This window comes from Microtus pennsylvanicus, chromosome 19, assembly GCF_037038515.1.
Source record: "Microtus pennsylvanicus isolate mMicPen1 chromosome 19, mMicPen1.hap1, whole genome shotgun sequence".
In the NCBI taxonomy this organism is placed as follows: Eukaryota; Metazoa; Chordata; class Mammalia; order Rodentia; family Cricetidae; genus Microtus; species Microtus pennsylvanicus.
The window spans coordinates 30,247,316-30,268,270 of NC_134597.1; the positions used below are offsets into that span (position 1 = coordinate 30,247,316).

A 20,955-nucleotide genomic window follows, 5' to 3' on the forward strand; every position below is an offset into this window, starting at 1 on the left:
AGTCTGTAAGGTGGGGGTGATCAGGAATTGTGTCATTTGAGGCTCATTTTTAAGGGACCCAAGTCTTCAATATCTGAAGTTCAATATTTTAACAATGATTCTTTTTTAATAAGTTTTTATTGAGACTGAAAGGTAAACATGACCTCAATAATTTATTGTAGAAGCAGAAATTTAATTTATCAAAATTATTTCTGCCTTATTTAGGGTTTTTATTGAGACTGAAAGGTAACCATGACCTCATTAGTTTATTGTCAAAGCAGAAATTTAATTTATCAAAATTATTTCTGCCTTATTTAGGATCCTTTTTGACAACTCTTTATTTTCCTTTTGATTTAAAAAAAAATTAATTAAACTAAAGCTAAGGTTAGTATTCTCATCTCTTGTATTGTGGACAAGAAAGAAAAGAAACAAATCAGTTATATTTCATTTTTATTCTGTACATTTCCACACAATTCACAATACAGAAAAAGTGTCCAAAAAGTAAGTATAACTAGTCAATTTCTTTTTCAGAGATTATTTCAGTCTCCCAAATTAATTCCATTGAAAATCTCTGTAGAGCAACACAGTGATCGAGATTCTTTATATAAATAGGAAATGCGAGAAAATTAGGGAAAAATACTTTATGACTTTATTACAAAAAAACTCCATTCTTCCCTTTCCCCAACCCACCCTTCCCTCCCACCCTCCCTCCACTTCATAGTATCCGGATCCCACTTTACCTGGAAATAAAATTTCCTCTTCTACTGCCATAGCTGCTACTACCGGGGGGATCCCACCCTGCAGCTGCCAGCTTTGCAGTGGCAATGGCTCTGGGATGGAATCGGACAGAATCAGAAAGCATGAACGAGCCCTTTAGAACATGATTAATCTCTTCATATACATGGAGCCTCTGTGAGCGAGCCACACACAGCCAGGATGGTCCTGGCATGCCTGAGGAGACTTTTCACTCCCAAAAATCAAGTTACGTCAAACACTTCCATCCTGATGGCAATACCAACCACTTAATGATTCGCAAGAAACACATCCTCACTTTCAAATAGCTGTGGGCCACGGAGCATCCTGCTTGTCCACTTAACCACTGGCAATTTGAAAAAACAACAACAACAACAAAAAAAAAAAAAACCAAACAAACAAACCAAAACCAGCTGAACTAACAAATGTGAGGCTGATTTGGACCCCAGTGAGAAGTGTAGAGGCAGGGCAAGAAAGGAAAAATGTCACCAGTAATAAAAGCCAAAGGTAAGGAGGCATTTGGACGCATTATACAAGGTGCAGTATGTATCAGGCGAGAAAATGTTTTAAACACTATAAATTGCAGAATGCATTTGTGAGAACAACTCAGGAATTTAAACAAAAGACCAAATCGACTCAGGGTTGTCATTTCTCTGCGTTTTGCAATTTTTGTTTTGCTTTCATTTTAACAGAGATTACTTGCAAACAGCTCATATCTATCTTTTTTTTTTTAAAGAGAAAAGGCTAGGTTTGTATCCCCAAATGACAAGACCTACTCTCTGAATAGTCAAGATGAAATTGCATTTAAGTTTGTGGATGAAATTCTTCAAGTTGATCTTTTTTTTCTACTCAACTTTTATTATGGGCCAACACAAATCTGTGAAGAGTGTAACCTGTGAGCAGTTGAAGACATTCTCAAACACTATCCTATTCCTTTGGGAGTTCTACTCCATAGATCCTCCATTAGCTGCTCCCCCATTCTCCCCCTAAATTCCACATCCAATCCAATCTACTAAGCTTTGTAAACCGAAACGTCCAGCTAGTGTTCCTTGATGCCACTCTGTAGAAGTTTCCCGCCTACGCTGGGTTTTTCTGGGGGAAATGTTGTTACGTGTGTTTGTTGTGAGTTTCCAGGCTTCCTACACTGGGTTTTTATGAGGACAGTGTTTGTTGAGCGTATATGCTATCTGTGGATTGCCGTGAGAACCTACGCGAATACCAGAGTCATCTTATTGTGCAATATCTGAGAATCTTTTTAAAAGTTATTTTTATCTTTTCTTATAGCTCTGCTCTTATTTTTCTTTCCCAAACCAAGGACAAGGAGTGGGGCAGGAGAGAAGAGAAAATGGGGTTGTAAAAGCTCCCTCAGAGAAGAACTCTGGATACTGTATGTTCCCTAGTTACTTGAACCTTGATGTCCCACCCTACCCCAGCAGAAAACCAGGAAGTTGGAATCAGGCATTACTATTATGGGCAAAAAATAAGATAGTCAATTAAGACTATAATCTCCTTAAATAAAAATATTGTGGAAACATTAGCCAAATGACAGGCATTTACGTCTTATTTGGTCACAGAGGTGTAGAAAAGCTTCCCTGTCTCTGTATGGTGAGAAACACATGGGCATTTTCAGTTCTTTCTCAAAGCCCTAGACCCAAACAAAGGGCAACAATGAGAAAAAGAAAAAAATAAACACTATATATATGTTAATATATTAACTATATATAAACATCATATATTAATATATATTAATTTTATGTCCTAAATTTGTGACTTTGGACCTCAAGTGAAATATATGTATCTTTTTCAGACTTGGGAAACTGACACTCTCTCCTTCTTTCTTTGTGTGTGTGTATGTGTGTGTGTGTGTGTGTGTGTGTGTGTGAGAGAGAGAGAGAGAGAGAGAGAGAGAGAGAATGAAGATGCACAAATATTTAAACTCACAAAGTGTCTGCTTCTAAAAGATGTGGGCTGAATTTATCATGTATAATCCTTTTCAAACATGCCTTTGATTTCTCTAAGATTAGCTGCCCTCTAAATGTCAGGGACCCAGGAGTGAATGAGATCTAAGGTTTACTTCAGCCTAAAATAACAGAAAACTAAACCTGGGAAACAGGATGTTGTGTTCTAAGTTCCCTCACAGTTAAGGATGGACTCGGATGATTCCTGAGCGGACTTTTTATCTTCACCTAGGTACGAGAAGAAACAGTTGAAAACACATGTTGTTTCTCGAGGAAGCCCAACTGATTTTTCTGGATGCAATGTTTAGAAATGAAAAACGTTACATAATATGGCGGCTACCCATGCTTTCTGCCTCTTTTCATCTGCTCAGTCCTTGGTTTAGAGTGTAGACTAAAGGGCATTGTTTGTGCCTTAGAACATGGATCAGACAGCACCAAACAGCCAGTCTCCTTTGGATATTTGGACATTATTTATTCCTAACCTAACATTGCCTCTTTCTTTTCTTTTCTTTCTTCCTTTTTCTTTCTTCCTTTTTTGGATCAAGTATCCTACTCCAAATTCGTGTCTGCCCATAGGCGATCCTGGGAGAATATGGGATCAGAATGGAAGAACATTATCTATTCTTTCCAGTTCAAGCACAGCATGGTTTCTCTTTTGTCTGAATTTCTACTATGTGATTGCATAGGATGAACTTTGCACCCACACCCTCCCATAAACAGATCAATCATTCCCTGAGTGATAGGGCCATTCTCAACACCTTTTGGTACAGCATTCTGAAACAATATCAGCCTTCAAAGGATGTAAAAGAGTACTTTCAGTTATGCACACGCGTGCGCGCGCCCACACACACACACACACACACACACACACACACGGGGAGGGGTGGGAATGAGAATCACAAGCAGATGAGTCATCAACCCTCACCTCTAGTTTTTTTTTTTTGCATAGAATTTATCACAGTATCTAACACAGTATCTAACTTTAAACACATTTGTGTTTGAAATATGTCCACACTGGCATGCCTCTTGCTAAAAAAAAAAAATCTAGAATTCTAATTTTAAGATCTCTCTTGGTTCTATTCAACTTGGCTGTGGAATATATATATATATATATATATATATATATATATATATATATATATATATATATATGAAACCTTCGTATCATGGAAATCTAAACAACCGATATAAAGCTTCCATTGAAGGCAATGGTGAAAACCATTTTCCTAGCAAGTATCTATTTGAGGCATGCTGGTCTGTACTTTCAACAGATCCTTTATCTGGTGGGGCCCTGTCACTGTGTGAATCTATGCAGGCTGAATTTACTATGCTGGAACCCAGTTTAGAATATCTTACCTGTGTTATCTCCCGTATTGAATTCTAATAGATATCAAAGTTCAGAGGTGTCCAAATACATCAAACTATCAATGCTCTGACTTAAACAATCGTATGGGAAGTTGTTAATAAACCATATTTGGATTGTTGTTTAATTGCTTTATACTGCGAACCACACTAGTGTCTCAGTAAAGAGCTGAGATATGAGAGAGTCCCTGTTGCTCCCACTACCAAAGGCAGCCAACTCAGATACCATTGGTGCTAGAACATTGCAAGCAAAGAGAAAACCTACCACACTGTTTTGTTCTGTATATCATCCCTTGCAATTCCCATGCTGGTACCAGAAACCAAGGGAGTTTCCACGTTGCCTTTTGTGTACATTTACTTAGCTCCTAAATGTCCCTGAGGCAGAATTTCTTTATGTGATTAGGTTACAGTTAATTCTAAGAATCTCAAATCACAGCACTTTTTAAATATATATATATTGGAAGAATGGCAAGATTTCCAATAAGGCTTTACTTGGAAATGCCCATGAATACTCATCAACACCCAAAATGTTTTCAGAGGAATTTTGAAATTTTATCTCCTTATGTGCTTTTTCTTTTTTTCCCCCTTGAATTCTTGAATCTGTGCTTAGTTGGTTTTAATTTTTTAAAATGAGAACTAAAGCCTACCCACTCCAACATTTTCAAGTTCCTCATGTATAAAGTGACATTTTAATTAAGGAATCAAGGTTCCCATTAATTTTTAAGATCAAATGTTGCTATCAGACAAGGCCATTCTCAAAGTGAGGCAAAGAAAACAACAATCTAATTTGCAGCCCCTTCAGATCACAGATCCCTTCTAGTGACATGCCTAAGGATGGTCAAATCCCCTCCATCTAACTATTTCCAGATGTTGAAAGTCTGTAACTCTGTACAGATGCCGACTGCACTATTTGGCAACTCATACTTCGTCTTCTTTATATTTAATCACAACCCACTGAAAATTCTGCTTATTACTCCTGGCTTTGCTCTTGAGGACTGGGATAAATAACTCTTAGCCCTTCCTTAAGTAGGGTTTCTAAGTTTCATCTTAAAGTCAAAGTTTCAACTATATTTTTAAGAACTTTATCAGGATTCCAAGGAACTAGAAATACAAAATAATACTATTGCATTTGCTCACACAGAACAAAGAGTAACAAAATTCACATGATCCTGGTGAACTTTCAGGGCATTGCTGAGGTACTTTCAAGTCCAAACACATGCAACTGTTTAGGTTTGTGGTTTGATCTCCGTCTGCCACCTTCCTTGAAGTTGTTCACCCCTTGCATTCTTAGATAGCTATGTTCTTACTGAATCTGTATCACAGTGAGCGATAAATATTTTGAAAGAAATGTTGAAATACTTGCAAACATGATGGGTTTTTGAATATATTATTGGATGATCATGATTGAATGTATATCTAATAAGTACTTCCTGGAGGAACACATCATCCAACATCCAAGTTTCTACTGTAAGCTATTTGCTTTAATACTTTATGATTGTTCTCTGTTTCCTCTTTGGGACCAGAATAATGCATTTCGATGTTCTGGGTGAGTGGATTGCCCAGTGTGGTATCCTTTGCTTATTTCTGTTTTTAGGTTTCTCATTAGACTGCATTAACAACTTTTTAAAAGAAACCACAGCTGACTCTCGAGAGTATAACCCATATATAATCCTGTCCCCTGGATGATTTTAAAAGCACACGTCACTTACACCCTTTCAAATGAAGGAACTATTTATGGTTGTGACCTCTCACGTGACTAGAACAAAAAATAAACTCAACCTCACAGACTGCTTCTAAGAATCAATGTGCCATAATTCTGTCAGATAGCTGAGGTCAGGAGGCATGTGCCTATCCTTCGGGCAACATGGGAATTTGACCCCGAGGGAAACTTCATGTTGATGTATATTTCGATCATAACATCTGGGGAAGATTTAGGCAGCTGTGAAACAAAGTGGTAGACAGTAGTGCCGGCAATGTTTCACAGCCAGAGAGCTGGGGACAGAAAACGAGCGCTGACAGGGGCACAGGAAGAGGACATGTTATCAGCTGAATGTGGAGTTCAGTGCTGAGAAGCACCGAGAGATCCAAAGGCAGTATGTTTGCGATGTGGGCAGAAGGGAGCTTATACTAAATACATATTACAGTGTGTTCAGAGAGCTAATTTAATACAAGGTCTTTCTTTTCCTAACAGGAACATAATTTAGCTGCATAGAACAATTAGCAGTCTTAGTTGGTGGTTATGATGAGCCATTTTCACAAAGATCTATTTTTACTTTTAAAGAGCATAACTGAATAAAACACCATACTGTGCTCAATGATTTAATTAGCTTCCCCTACTGGAAGACAAGCTGCTCCAACCCCTAGACCACACCCGAGTATCTATCCCCTTCCTGACAATAGCTTGCCCTAGTTAAATAGCATTAGAAAGCTTATCGACTCAGCTTCAGAGGAGTAAGGGGGTCATAAAGAAAGAATTCTCTTTACTCCCCTGAGAGCCAAAAGTAGACAAGTCACAGGGCTAAGGTTGGTTTCATGCATCATGGGAGGCAACATCTAAATAATCAGAAGACTCATTGGTCACGGACTTTATGACTCTGACAGTAGCCAATGCCAAGGGCAACTACAGTGATGTAGGGGTAGAAGTAAGCTCAGGGATGGAGGAAATAACAGCTAAATGAAAATTCTGTGTCATCACCTATGAGTGTTAACTATACACATGAAGATGATTGGCATGCTTTTAGAATGTCTTCTTGTCTAAACATATGAAATATGTGTGTATGGCATATATGCCCATATATGTATACAAATAAATACATTTCTACTTATGTATGGATGGATATGCATGTAAATGTACAGCTATGCATGTATATGAGCAAGATATTTCTGACATAACCTACAAGCAATCGTGTTTGTCCACATTGACGGTGTCTCTTGCTGGGGACTGAGACACACCAGCAGAGGATGTCTTCACGCTGCACGTAACACTTTCCATGGAGTTAGAACCTGTATAAAATGCATGTGCTACTTCCATAACTAAAATGTGTGTTCATATCAGTATCATATGATCAAAGGAAACTGCCACCCCTTGTTTTCTTAGACATGAATATTCTAGGAATTCTAGCAAATACATTTCAGGGACCCATTGGGCAAAGGAGTTTCTACCAGGTTCCAGGGGAAAGTAGTGCCTTTGTTGAGCATCTTAGAACCCAGCCAAATCTGCCTGAGCAGTTTCTGGCAAGGCAGAAAGCAACATGACAGAGGGGCCTTCAGCCAGTTCTTACTAATTTCACTGCAGCTGAATTCTGCTTTAGAATTCCCATTGGGTTTCAATTATCACCTCTATGGAGGTGACCAGAAATCTCAAAGCAAAAATCCCCAGTCACGCTGTTTAGTCTTCTAGGTTAATGAACCCTCTCCTGGTCTCTGTCACGTTAGTGAATATGGTAGGGGCAAGGACCGGGCTAATGTTTCATGACCTGTGGAATTCGGGGTTACAAAAATGATTACCTTTACAGCACTAGCATTCTGTCTTTTAATATCATTTCATTTTTCATCCTCCCACCAGCCTAACTTAAAGAGGAATGCCAAAGAGGACAGTTATCCAACCCAAGGGACTGGATACAGGAAACTTGCTAGGTTGCCTGTTTCTTGCAACACAGCCCCAGCTCACTGCATAAACATTTTTTCCATAGGTACATACTTTTATGTCTGAGAAACTTTGCGGGGTCAGGATTTTCTTCTGTACCTCCTGTTGGCTCACTAAATGGGAGACTATATACTTAAGCAGAGGCAGGCACTCCTGGACCACATGGCTTTAGCTCTTTCTCATGCTCAGAACTACCACACACAACAAATAATTTAAAAAAAAATCCTACAGGAGGTAGACTTAATGATGAAATCATTGAAATCCTGTGGCTTCTCTGCTCACATTGTTTTGAAACACCAAGTCTTAGAAGTGTTATTTTTCCAGAGATGGATCATACACATATGATGTAGAATCTATTTTTTTCTCGTCTTGTGAGGGGAGGGGTGCAATTTCTACATGTACCAGGACCCTTACAGTAGTTAGTACTTCATCTACTTTCATACCAGGGACTTATTTGTGCCTTCGTTGGAGTTATTTGGATTGGCCCATAGCGACCTCTATCCTAAATTTTCTCTGGGCTGTTTTGAAGCATTCTCAGAGAAATGTGAGATGGTGGTTAACGAAAATATAGTCCTGTATCTCAGCACTGGCCAGCTGGATAACCAACTGCTTGGCCAAATGTTTGGCTCCATCTAGGAGCTGGAAGGTTCCAGTCCATTCTAGGGATTATATTTGTCATCACAATATTTCCTTGACAGCCCCAACAACTGAAAAACTCCTAACAGAAACCCAGTGACTTCAGCTCCTGGAAACAATTGAGTCCAGACCCTCTGCTTCCCCTCCCTGCAAAATCTAAGAGAAAATTGCAGTTCTGAGATGGATGCCTAAAAACACATTACTTTTAGCCAACCCTTTTTCTCCCGGCTAGAAATGATGCCAAGATTGGTCCTGAAATGACTATAGGGAGGCTCTGGTAATGAAGCCCCCACCCACTCAAAGCCTGCTTGGACTTAACATAGTACATTATATCCATCTTTTCCAAATGATGATACGTGATTCTGATAAACAAATTGTCCCCATTGGACTGTGAGATTAAAGGTCACATGCAGAAACATGGAGGAAACATTTTCCTGTGTTCAAGAGAAAAAGAAAATGGAAGAAAGCAGAAAGAAAAGCCCTCAGATACACCACTTGTGTTTGTGACCCACACCTAACTCGAAGATTTTTGAGTAGAAAGCAATTTTCCCCCTCCTCTTCATTACCTGATCCCCCCAGATCCATGGCATGAAGAGAAGTGATGATCTCATAAAGCCGTTTCTGCCATAGTGCTTTATACTAAGAAATTCGTGACAGGAAAAAATAAAGTATGGAGCAGAGCTTAATAAACCCCCAAATACACGGAAAACAGGGCCATCAGACATGATCTCAGAAGCTAAAAGCTCACGAGTGAAGTACAGACTAGGAAGGGCCAGACATCCTGAGAGTCTGACCATGGAACTGGTGAGATGAGGCTTTGTCCGTGGGTCAAGCCTTCCTTGCCATCCTGAAAACTGAACTCTTAGAAAAACAAGCCTGAACCCCCTCTCACCACTGTATCCACCAGCCGGCAGTCATTAGCGTCAGCCCGAAATGCCAAAGGCTGTTTTCCTGTTGAAGTATATTGTTGAGACACACTGTGCTACTTTTATTTTTGCTATTTTTTCCAATTAGACTGCTTTCTATTATCACTTTACAAAGCTTAGGACTAAACATTTGAAGGCTCCATTTCCTATAACCACTGTCCTAGACGGGCCCAACCTTGTCCCTGAAACAACACTTAGAATCGCATGGCTCTGTAAACTAGCTAGGGGCTTTCACCGACTCCTAGACACATCTCCCCTGCAGCAGAAGGCAGAGATGGCTACATACAGGCAGTACCGAGCTGTACAAACAGCCCAAGCTGAACCAGGCCTTCTGACCACCAACAGCCCAGCTGCCTGGGATGACCCCTGGGCAATCTCTCTGTAGTACTTCAAGCACAGACAGCTCCCATGTTGCTCCGCCATACCTCAGAGACAGAGCACACATGTTGACGTTACCACTGTGGCACCTCCCAGCTCCTGTGTGATGAAACCAGAGGGGGTAGGGGGCATGCAAAGCCACTAACTAGACTTGGTATATTTAGTCTGCAAATGGAAGTGGTTTTACAGATAGGTTTCTGCAAGACATCCAGGAGGGTTTCAAATGACCTTCAGACAACCTTGTGGTTGGAAGACTGAAAGTAAAGAGAGGAGATAGTATATTTTCTAAATCGATGGGTGATTACAGTAAGGTTATGTGGTACAAGGGAAAGATGAATGCAGAGAGGGAGGAGGGAGCAGTGCCATTTTATGTGAACATCCTCAGAATCTTTGAAATAAATTAGACAGGTGAACGCAGAAGTTCATGCTACTTGCTGGAAGCAATAAGGATCAAATTTTGTGGAACAGGTACTCCACAAATCTCCAGGCGGCCTGCCTCCTTCTCAATGGGCTATCATGTCCTGTTGTACATCCCGGTAGCCCTTAAACCTGGTGGTGTGGTCTCAGATAGATCCTTGCGGGAGAGAGGCCAATATGAATTCCATTAGCTTCTTCCAGAGGAGCTACCCAGTGGCCGGGAGGGCATAGGTGATACGCTTGCTCGAGTTCTTTGTGCCTGTCACCCAGGGTCAAACAGCAGTTTCCAGGTCCTCGTGGCCAATGATCTTAAAGTTCTGTCGGCTTTCTAGATAAGCAGCCAAATCTGGGTCCCCGGCTTGCTGTGCTCGTTCTTGGGGTGTCTTTCCCTATAGATAACGGAAGAAAAACAAATAGTTGGAGAGAGATGATACCCATAAGTCACAGACTTGGGCTAGCCAACGATGAGTCCCTCCAAAGAACCCTTCCATGTTGGATGCTTCAGAATTTATGAGACGCTTCACATCCATTTTCTTCTATAATCAGGGTCATATAAACAAGTGCTTGTAAATTACAGGGCGATGACAGAATATGCATCTCAGTAAACAGGACGCCATAGACTCTCTGAGCCTGTGGGGAGAAACCATGTGCAGGGAATTTGAAAGCCAAGGAGACAGGGGAAGTACTGGATGAAACAGAGATTCTACTTCAGGATAATAATTCAGGGTTCCTTTTCACTAAACACGGTGAACCAAGTAACAGAAGCCGAAAGGAAGAGCAGTAACTCACAAAGCATCCGGGAGGGACTTCCTTAGCTTGTCTCAACACTCCTTTTCCTAAGAGTTCACACATTCAGTCTGCACCTAACACTAAATTCCTAGTTTGAGGTTCCTGTACTACTTTTACACAACTCTAGTAGACCATCTTGTCTTTACTTTGATAATGATGAGGTTGACTTCCCCGCCTCGTAAGTATTCAGAAAAGAAGGGTGAAGTGAACCTGAGACTTCTTCCTATTAGGGGTTATATAAGTTTATTCAAAATATAAATAACTCTGATTTTTATGGTCATACCCAGAAAACTAGAAATACAGAAAAGCTTAAAAGAAAATCAAAAGTCACTTGAAATCCCCTCTCTTAGATCTAAATATGATTCAGTTTATTCTCTATTTCCATGTAGGTATGTCTGCTTGGTTCTCATTTTTAAAAACAGTTGGAGTCATACCAGGCATCCTACTGAACATCATAACTTTTCACTCAAAATTATGCTCTAGAGATCTTACCACACAGTGATATATCTGTGCACCATACCTGTTTTAGAATCCGTTAATCTGACAATTCTGTAACCTGGTGCTAGATTAAAGCTGAACGTACTTGTGAATGGAACTTCTCTTGAAATGTTTAGGGTATAAGCAATATCCTAGGAGATCATTCCTAGCAAGAATCCACTACAAGTCTACTCAGGTTCACTTAATGTTCCTTCAAATTCACCAAGACTAAAATTTGAGACAAAGATATAGTTAGTTCTTTCTTACTGTCTACTCAAAGTCCTTCAAAACTCCAAGTGCTTATCAGGATAGAAGGTTGACTCCTGTGATTCTCTCTCTCTCTCTCTCTCTCTCTCTCTCTCTCTCTCTCTCTCTCTCTCTCTCTCTCTCTCTGTGTGTGTGTGTGTGTGTGTGTGTGTGTCTGTCTGTCTGTCTGTCTGTCTGCTCTCTGTCTCTGTTCCTGTTCCTATTTCTGTCTCTGTCCTTGGTCCACTCCCCAGAGTGAACAAGACCCCCACACTCTATTCATCAACTGCCTCTTGACAGATCCCTGTGAACCGAACCTGCTGAGGATGGCACCAGATCCAGTTCTCCTAGACGTTTCCTGGTCCACTCCCTCCATCCATGGGAACTTTCTGATAAAGGTGGATTATATGTTCTACTAACAACCTCTGGTCTCAAGACCATCTTAATAAGCTTATATGCTCTGCAGATTTAGAACCTGACCTAAGAATGGAACCATGTTTCATTCCTCATTGACATAAGTATCACTGTAAGGCAAAATACTGGGCTATTAAAATGATATAGGGCCATGAACTCTGTTACTCTTTGTTGTCACACATTGTCCTACTGAGGCAGAGTGATATTCTGTCCTCAAATGAGGAGGGCTCGCTGGCTCAGTATCATGCTACAAGTCAACAGAGTTAATGGTGCAATAGCTATTCTTCTCTGGCTTTTGGCTCCCACGCCCATCAAGAGTAGTGGTTTGCATGCTAATGTAAGAAAACACATAGAAAGACTTGGACGAATTAACCGTGACTGGAATTGGAAAGACGGCTCGGCATTTAAGAGTACTTAGTACTCTTACAGAGGCCCCAGGTTCAATTCCCAGCACCCACATGGTGAATCACACCATGTGTAACTTCTGTTCCTGGGAATCTGACACCTCTTTTGGCCTCAATAGACTCTAGAACTCATGGTGCATAGCCATGTACTCACATACATAAATATACACACATGGACTTAAAATTAAATAGATACAGAGTGATGTGGATATACCACGGTTGCAGCTGTTGCCATCTCAAAGTGAGGTCCCCCCATCTAAGGAGTCAACCAGTAGGCAAGCACTTTGGCACCCATGCATGGAGCAATGCAAATCATAGATTTTTAAATTATATTAGATTTGGTGCTAAAGATGAACCCTAAAGATACTCCCTAGTAGCCAGACTAGGTCATTCACACCACCACATCCCCATCCTCTGGCTGAGGGTCTCGCTTCCCCACGCCTTGCCTACTGGTGTTTCATCAGGACGCCTCGAGTCCCCCATCTTTCTTTAGCATGTATAGAGGTCTATAAAGTACCACAGGCAAATGCACGCCCTCCACTCTTTGTACTTCTACATTTAAACTGCAGTTTTTCTAAATGAAGCACTCTATTTTTTCCTCCTTTTTCCAAAGCTCCAGGCCCTCCCATGAGCACAGAAAGGATGCTGTGCTAAGGGCACAAGTGGAGGCCATCATGCCTGCGATCTCTCACAGTGGGAGGATGCTTGCACTCGCTCATCCTGTTACCTTGGAGTCTGTCTGTCTCAGAGATGCTCCCGCGTCCACCAGAAGCTGGCACACAGCCCGGTTCCGTTGGCAGGCAGCCTTGTGCAGTGCGGTCTCGCCCCTAAATCAGAGATGAAGAAACCAGGCAAGGGTTGGAGACAGATGAAGTGATGGAGAGGCAGCAGAAGAATGAGGGGCTTATCCTGCCCAGTTGCTGACACTGTGTGCACTTTAGCTTCCTTTGCTGTAAGTAGCTGAGGCCCAGGACAGCAGAACATGTGCATGCTAGGGATGTGGCCTGGGGTGTCAACAGATACCTTGTTATTCTTTAACAGACTGAAATCTAACTTTAGCTACTTCTCTAAACTGGGTGTGGCTTGGTGGTAATTTTTTTGATCACTACTATTGGATTTACAAACTCGAAGAGAATGAGTAAAATTGTACAGATATATCCAAGCACTTGAGGCAGAGCATGGATGCATCTCCATGGATCTTGCACGGTCCAGCCCTTCTGGCATGGTAGAAGTCATTCTGTCGTTCATGAGTCTGTCCTGCAAATTCAACTTTGAGGAGCCAGGTTGTTTTCTTCCCCTGCCATTCAGTCAATGTTGGATTACATCTATCAGGTGAACGGCGGTCTGAGAGGCTGTAGTAGACTCCAGCAGAATTCACAGGACCAGATTCTCTCACGTAGAGAATACGCCTGAGACCAGCCTCTCAGCATGCGGGAGAGGGGAGCAAGGAAAAGCAGATGGGCCCCCCATCTGTCTGTGAGGTGTGCTAAGTGAAGGATATTGCCATTCTGAGTCCCCAGGTATAGAGATGCTTAATGCCAACATGTTTCATGGGAAATCAAATGTCAACCACAAAGAAGCCAAACCAGGATGAATGGCAGCCCCAATAACAACCATGCCAGCACAGCATCCCCGTGGACCAGCAGCTCATAGCTATGTCCTTCCTCACTTGCCCTCTATTCTACCTGCCCATTCTCACGTCTACGCCCTGACTATCAGCTCGTTCCTCTCTAAACCTGCTCAGTTATCTTTATCCTTTGTCTGACTTCTTTGAAACTTCCTCGTGGTCCCCATATGGCTTTCGGAGTTAAGGATTCATCTTTTTCTTACTCCTGTTAGTGGAAAAGTGGTTATTCGCATGCCAGAAGGATGAGAATGATGGAAAGAACATTTTCAGTTTAGGGACCATCCCAGAGCTTATACGTGTTTGAGTAGCCATGTTTCCAGTTCTCCAGGGGTGGCATGCCACTTGCTCATCACAGACTGGCTAACAGCAGTCGTGCCATTACACGCAGCAGATGTCTTCAGACATGGGTGCTTTATTTTCTCACAGATCCCAGATTTAAAAAAAAATCGCTGCATACGGTAGAGATAAAGATACATGTACCTATTTACTGTCAGCAGTCCAAGTACCAGTGTAAATGTCGCTTGTTGGTAGGGTGCCTAGAGGCAATGGCAGTGATAGCACTGACTATGTAGGGAATCATCACAAGACAAAGTATCGGTTTCTGTTGTGTAGCTTTATGCAGCTGATTACCTTTGTGCCACCGAGAACACGGTTTAAAGGGGGCTTCTAATCAGTGAAGTTAAATCTGCGATGCCTCCTGGACAAGCTATGCTTTGAGCACGACTGTTTAGACTATAGAATGAAAGGCAATACTCACGTTTCACTGTCTGCCATATCCAACAATTCTGCCGGTCCTAAACGACAGCAACGAGAAGAAAAAAGCAAGATGTTCAAAAATATATTGTTGACAGAACTAACTGTTGACAGAAAAATCTATAGGTGAATAATTTAAATGAGGACAGGTGAACAGAAAAGATGAATTTGGTGACAAGGTTAATAATAAGACCAAGTGAGGCTAAGAGGATTCTCCATCACCAGTTTTCCGCATGGCAGCAGTCAATATGCCTGATAGCTCAGTGGATGAGAACACCTGCTGTACAAACAAGAGGACCTGAGTTCAAATCTCCAGCACCCAAGCTTTTATAAATCTGGGAAAGGTCCTGTGTGCCTGTAACCTCAGCACAGATGGGCAGAGAAAAGGAGACCCTAGGATGTCAATGGCCAGCCAGCCTAGCCAAGTTCAGTGAGAACCCTGTCTCAAGGAAACAGAGAGCTGTAGAAAAAGTCACCTGACATTGTCCTCTGATGTCCAAAGAGTGACTGCACCCACACACATGTGTGGATCTACCAAGCACATGACAGACACAGACACATAAACACACACATTGAAAAAAGATTATTTCTCAGTGAAGTTGAAGAAATTAATTGGAGTAGAATAACTGAAAAATAATTGTCTCAGTACAGAGAAAGGGCCAAATGAATAGGTTTTTGGTCCTTTTCATTCTCCAGCTACAGGAAGGGGCTTTCTATAGTATAATGAGAAGAGTAAAGACACATATGTCATTTAAATGTCATATTTTGGTGATACCTTTTGGAAATTTTCATTTTCAAAATGGAATAACTGCCTTGCAAACATGTCAGATGACTATAGATGCCCCAGTGCAAGATACTTCTTCTAGGTGTTAGAATATAAATGTACAATGAGTTGGCCTTTCTCTTCCTCAGTGTCTGTTTACTAATTAATTCCCTTCTTCGACAAACACTGGGATCTTCGCTATTCTACCTCCTGACCACTACTTCCTTCCATGAATGCCCTCATCCTCTTAACTCTGAAGGTAGCAGACACATTGCTTCCACAGAGCTCCTTCTGAGGCAACACCACACCCTACCTACATGACACCTACCCTTATGTGTAGTTTCTGCTGTCTTTCTTAAGTACTATAAATTATCATCTAAACAGAAACTGTCATAGCCCAGTGGACATTGCTGATTACATTATTCATCACGACACTTGCCAAACTATTTTAACATCACCTGCTGAATTGTTTTCTGTTCCTTGAGACTCTAATAAACCTCTGGAAGTTTTGTCCTATGCTTTTTTTCATCACTATGTCCTCCTTGGTACTGATCACAGAATCTGGGCCCAGGCAACTGCTTAAATGTTTTGCTGGATTGATAAATAAACCTGCTTTGGAGTGCCAAACATGGTTCTAGTATGGAACAGTTCAGTCTTTAGAGACATAATCCGTGTGATTTGTGACCTATGTTGGTGGACAGCATTATCACTGAAAGTTATTTATTACACATATAATGTAAAAAGAAATGAAGAGAGGTTACAAGTACAGATTTCTAACCATAGCTGTCATTGGCAATTAGATGGTTGTGATTCTCTAGAATCTTTGCAAATCTCCTGGTCATCCAAGAGCTAAGTTGCCTTGAATCTTCATGTGGAATGCAGCCAGCATGCAGAAACCATTGCTAAAAAGACTGTTATGTATCACTAAGTTCCCATACATCCCTTCTGCTACTGACTCTCAAGTGTTTAGATGATGCTCATGGCCTTCCTCATGGAACCCCTTAAAGTGTTGATAAGGTTCTTAATCCTTAGTGTGTTGATAAGGCTCCAGCTTCTCACCTAAGCTAAACTAACAATGGCCTGTATCACTGCGTATTTCTCAGGCTTTCCCCCACTTTAAGGGCCTATCTCCCAAACTCCCCATCCATGATAGGCTTCCCTCTCCTGACCCTGTACCTAAAACTGAAATCTTCCTTAAAGCCCAGCTATGGCAAGGTCTCCCAAAGAGATGTTTGACAAAGGAAATTTAACCCTATGATGCTTAATGGTTCCACTTTGTAGTATGTATTTCTTTTCAAATATATGTCTTAAATTACTCTAAATCTCTGAAATGTAAGAATCACTTTATTCTTTCCACCTGCCTCTAAATTGCATAAATATTATATCAATAATTGTATGGATCCATTAATGGTAACATTTACCCTCTGCCTTGAGTTTCCATGAGTCAATACAATCTAGAGTATTTAACAGAAGTGCCTGGCACCCCATAAGGACTTCATCAAATGTAGAGTCACAACTGTAGTGATTTGGGGCACACTACAGCTGGCCATATTAAGTCAAAACACGGCAACATCAGTGAAAGAAAGTGACATAAAAAGGCCACTAACTTCCACTTGAGATCCATGCACTCCAGGCTTATTCAGTTTCTGATAGGTTCCGGAGTACCTGAAGTTTCCACCTAAAGAGACCCCGCTATCTTCAGAGAGCCTTTCCAGCCATTTATTTAGAGATAAGTTTCAGGAACACAGCAGTCCAGCTTCCCGCAGCAGCTGTATTGTCATCACTGCTCTTCTCTTCACAGTGACCAAGGCAACAAAGAGATCCTGGCATCTTCTCCTTTCATCCTGGCTGACCTTCAGAACTGAGTGGAAGCCACAGTGAAGTCCTAAGGCTCTATGCTGGTAAGGATCCTTGAGGCATTTTGATTGGGCTAAGGCAGTAACAGTTCGACAATCAAAAGGGGAAGATAGAGGGAAAAAGGACTTGGTTCCTCATGGTGCTGACCAGGAGCACCACAGCCATAGCTCCAAGATATCCCACAATGATTACCTGGTATGATTTTGGCACACCTCTGGCTACCCAGGGTTCCTCTGCAGCTGGCAGCTGGTGCCCGAGCTCTTTGATCACATCTAAAGGGACTCCACTTCAGTCTTGGTGAACGACTCTAGAGTGATTGATGTAATTAACCTAATGTCCCTGGTCCTCCATCAAATAGACAGTTGGATGATGAAAGAACATTCCAAACACTGGCGAGCGAACAGCCCGTGCAGAGGAGGGAAGGGCGCAGCGGGATGTCTCCAGGTGAGAGTAGGGAGCTGTGTTGAAGAGTACAGGCCCTGGGCTTGGGACTCCTTTCCTCCTACAAGGTTTCCTGGCCCAGCCTTGACATAAGGGTCTGTGCCTAGTTTTATTATAATTCGTTATGCCATGTTCAGTTGATATCTCTGGAAGACCTTTTTTTTTTTTAGGGAAAGGGAGGAGGAGTGGATCTGGGGAGGCAGGGGGTGCGGGGTATGTGGAAGGAGTGGAGGAAGAAACAGTACTCAGAGTGTAATGTATGAGAGAAGAATAGGAAAAAATGAGTGCCGGCACATTTCCTTGTCTCTTTTAGAACCAGCCCTTAAAGCAGTGGTTCTCAACCTGTGGGTCATGACCCCTTTGGTGCTCACACATCAGACATCCTGCCTATCAGATATTTACAGTACAATCCATACCAGTAGCAAAACTACAGTTATGAGTCGCAATGAAATGACTTTATGGTTCTGGATCACCGTGACATGAGTGAGGAACTCTGTTAAAAGGTCTCCAAGGTGGAGAACCGCTGCCTTAACGAATTATGTTTGCACGGCCAAGGCACCAGGAGGGTAGACGGCAAACACATCTGAGGTCAGTCCATTGTTCCCTCCTGGCTTGCACTGCACTGGCCTGTGAGGAGCTATGCTTTAACACTGTGTGGACCTATGCAGTGATCTTGATGTACAACTTGGAAAATGGGTAGCCAAATAAATAAATAGAATTGATCAACAAAACCCACACTAACTTTGTTTGAAAAACAAAATGATTTTTTTTAAAAAAATAGCACCTAATTTTTTTTTGTTAATAAAGTAAAGGAAGGAAGAAAGACAAAAAGTAAACAGAACTGTATTTTTCTAATGTGTCAACGGTTGAGAGCTGGACTTGGGATTTGTTTTGTATATATGAATATCCCTGTTAAGGATGCTATCCCCTTACCCAAATTATTGGAATTTGCAATAAGAACATTGAACTGTCAGTAGACAATTCACGCTTCTGCCCCTAAGCAGGAGTCTCCGGTGGTATGAATGAGAACGTCCCCCATCGTCTCAGGCATTTGACCTGCTCCCCAGTTGGTGGTGGTGTCTGGGTAGGTTCAGGTGGTACAGCTTCACCGGAGGAAGTCACTGAGGGCAGACTCTGAGATTTAAAAAGCCTTTGCCACTTTCTTCGTCCTTTCTGCTTCCTGCTCGCAGCTAGAGATAAGAGCTCTCAGCTCCTTGGACCAGCTGCCACGCCTGCCTCGTGTATTGCGTCACATCTTTGTGATGAACTCTAGTCTACAGTCGTGAGCCCCCAAACTCTTTGCCTGGGTCAAGTTTATATCACAGCAGCAGAAAAATACTTAACACAGAATCCTCGCATCTCTAGGGTTTGCTCTCTGACCCAGCTATCCTGACCCAGAAAATTAAGTGCGAAGTCTTCATTGATGGACTAAGGTGCAAATTTCTCTATGAAATCTTTGCCTTTCTTCCAGGATCCTATGCATGCTGTCACTGGAACTCAACAGGGGACACTAGCATGGAGCTGCCGTGTCGTGTGGCTTCTTACCCGTGTTCATGTCCCCTTGAATACAGAAGGCAGAAACTAAATGATACACATACATGAGTTTGGGAAGAAAACTCCACCTCACAGTGACTCAGTTTTAACTCCCTATCCAATGGAGATAGGAGAATTTACTGTGTAGATTTATAAAAATTTATATAAATTTTATTGTTTCCAAAGAATAATAGATTTTAGCAACAAGGGGTTACGATATTTTTTTTCAGAAGTGTCTGGAACACAAATACCACTTTTCAAAAAAGAAAATGTTGAGGGTGCTTTAAAAACAATATTGGATCCCAGTGTCAATACTAAGTGTTTTTCTTTTGCCTTCAGAGGAAGATCCATAGCAGAACCATGGATTCAAAAAGCTGTAGGATCGAGGCAAATGTCTGAAAATCGAGGAGCGGTGCTTTTCATGTCTCTGTTGCAAGATACATAAGAAAAGCAAAGTAGGAGAGGACCAAGGTAAAAAGAAGCTCACATTTCAGAGAGAACAGACCACCACGGCAGGGAAGGCATGGTGGTGGGCGCAACATGGGTCGTGGTGACGGAGGCATGTGGCAGGTGCTGTCAGAGAGCAGAGAGCTCTTCCTGGAACAAAGCTAAACTTTCACCATCAAGTCTCACCCTCCTCTCCCTCCTAAGATCCACGATTGCTCAAAACACCATGACCAGGTGCAGACAATAAAAACCACAGGAGCCTGTGAAGACCATTTTATATTCATGCCGTAATAGGTGTGTGTGTGTGTGTGTGTGTGTGTGTGTGTGTGTGTGTACAACTCAGACTATGTTCAGGCAATGTAGAAGGTAGCAAAATGTCCCAAATCTCTATCTCTCAATGCGAGGAAGTGAATGTTGTGGTAAGTACTGGGACTTTCTGAAGTCCTGATGTTCTTATATTGGCCACTCCAGGTCACATTCACATGACTTTAGCATCTACATTTCATAAGCATTATAGATGATGGGCGTTTTATAGCATATATTGTTTAATTTGTCTTTCACTAATGCATCCAAATCTCCTCTGCTATTCCTTCCATGGCCCCACAGCCTCCCTCCAGGACCTCATTTCCCATTAGTCTCCCTGACGCTGCCAGCAGACCATTCCAAATCCTCCCCTGCCACAGGACAAAGGCTGCACAGATGTGGAGAGAGCTGGCACTGGGAATGCGAACAGCACTGTCATCCTGTCTCAGCAGGACGGTAGTCCTTCTCGCTGGGACCAGAGGGGCGGGGGAGGAGTGAGGGTTAAAAAAAAGCATAAAAGAAAGACTGGGGTCAGAAAAAGAGAGAAGACAAAATAACCCATTGAAGTAAGAAGGAAATGCATGAGCAGGGTTTCTATCTGAGGCAACAGTAGGGGGCAGCGGGGTGGGCACAGGGAGAATAAAGACAAAAGAGCAAAATGCTCTGGGGAGTAAAGGAAGGGGGAGGCAGCCAGTAAAAATGATGGTTGAAAGGAGCTGAAAAGCAGGAACCGCGGGGAGAGTCCCTGCTGGAGTCCCTGTATCCAAGGCTTGGCCCTGTCTCTGGAATTGTTTCTTCTCTTCTTCCTCCCATTCACTTTTCAGGCCTTGAAATGCCCAGATTCCA

General features: G+C 42.0%; 1 protein-coding gene across 9 annotated transcripts in view; it reads right to left on the bottom strand.

Annotated features, from left to right (window-relative positions):
• Positions 1 to 412: 412 nt before the first annotated feature.
• Dgki (diacylglycerol kinase iota) overlaps positions 413 to 20,955 on the bottom strand; it is a 450,455-nt gene continuing 429,912 nt past the window's right edge. For all 9 annotated transcript variants that reach the window (XM_075953818.1, XM_075953817.1, XM_075953819.1 and 6 more), the window contains 3 exons: positions 14,770 to 14,806; positions 13,113 to 13,212; positions 413 to 10,444 (listed from right to left, as the gene is read on the bottom strand). In XM_075953818.1, coding sequence (XP_075809933.1) covers positions 10,328 to 10,444; positions 13,113 to 13,212; positions 14,770 to 14,806 — 254 coding nt within the window. In that variant the 3' untranslated portion in view covers positions 413 to 10,327. The remainder of the gene's footprint in view (positions 10,445 to 13,112; positions 13,213 to 14,769; positions 14,807 to 20,955) is intronic.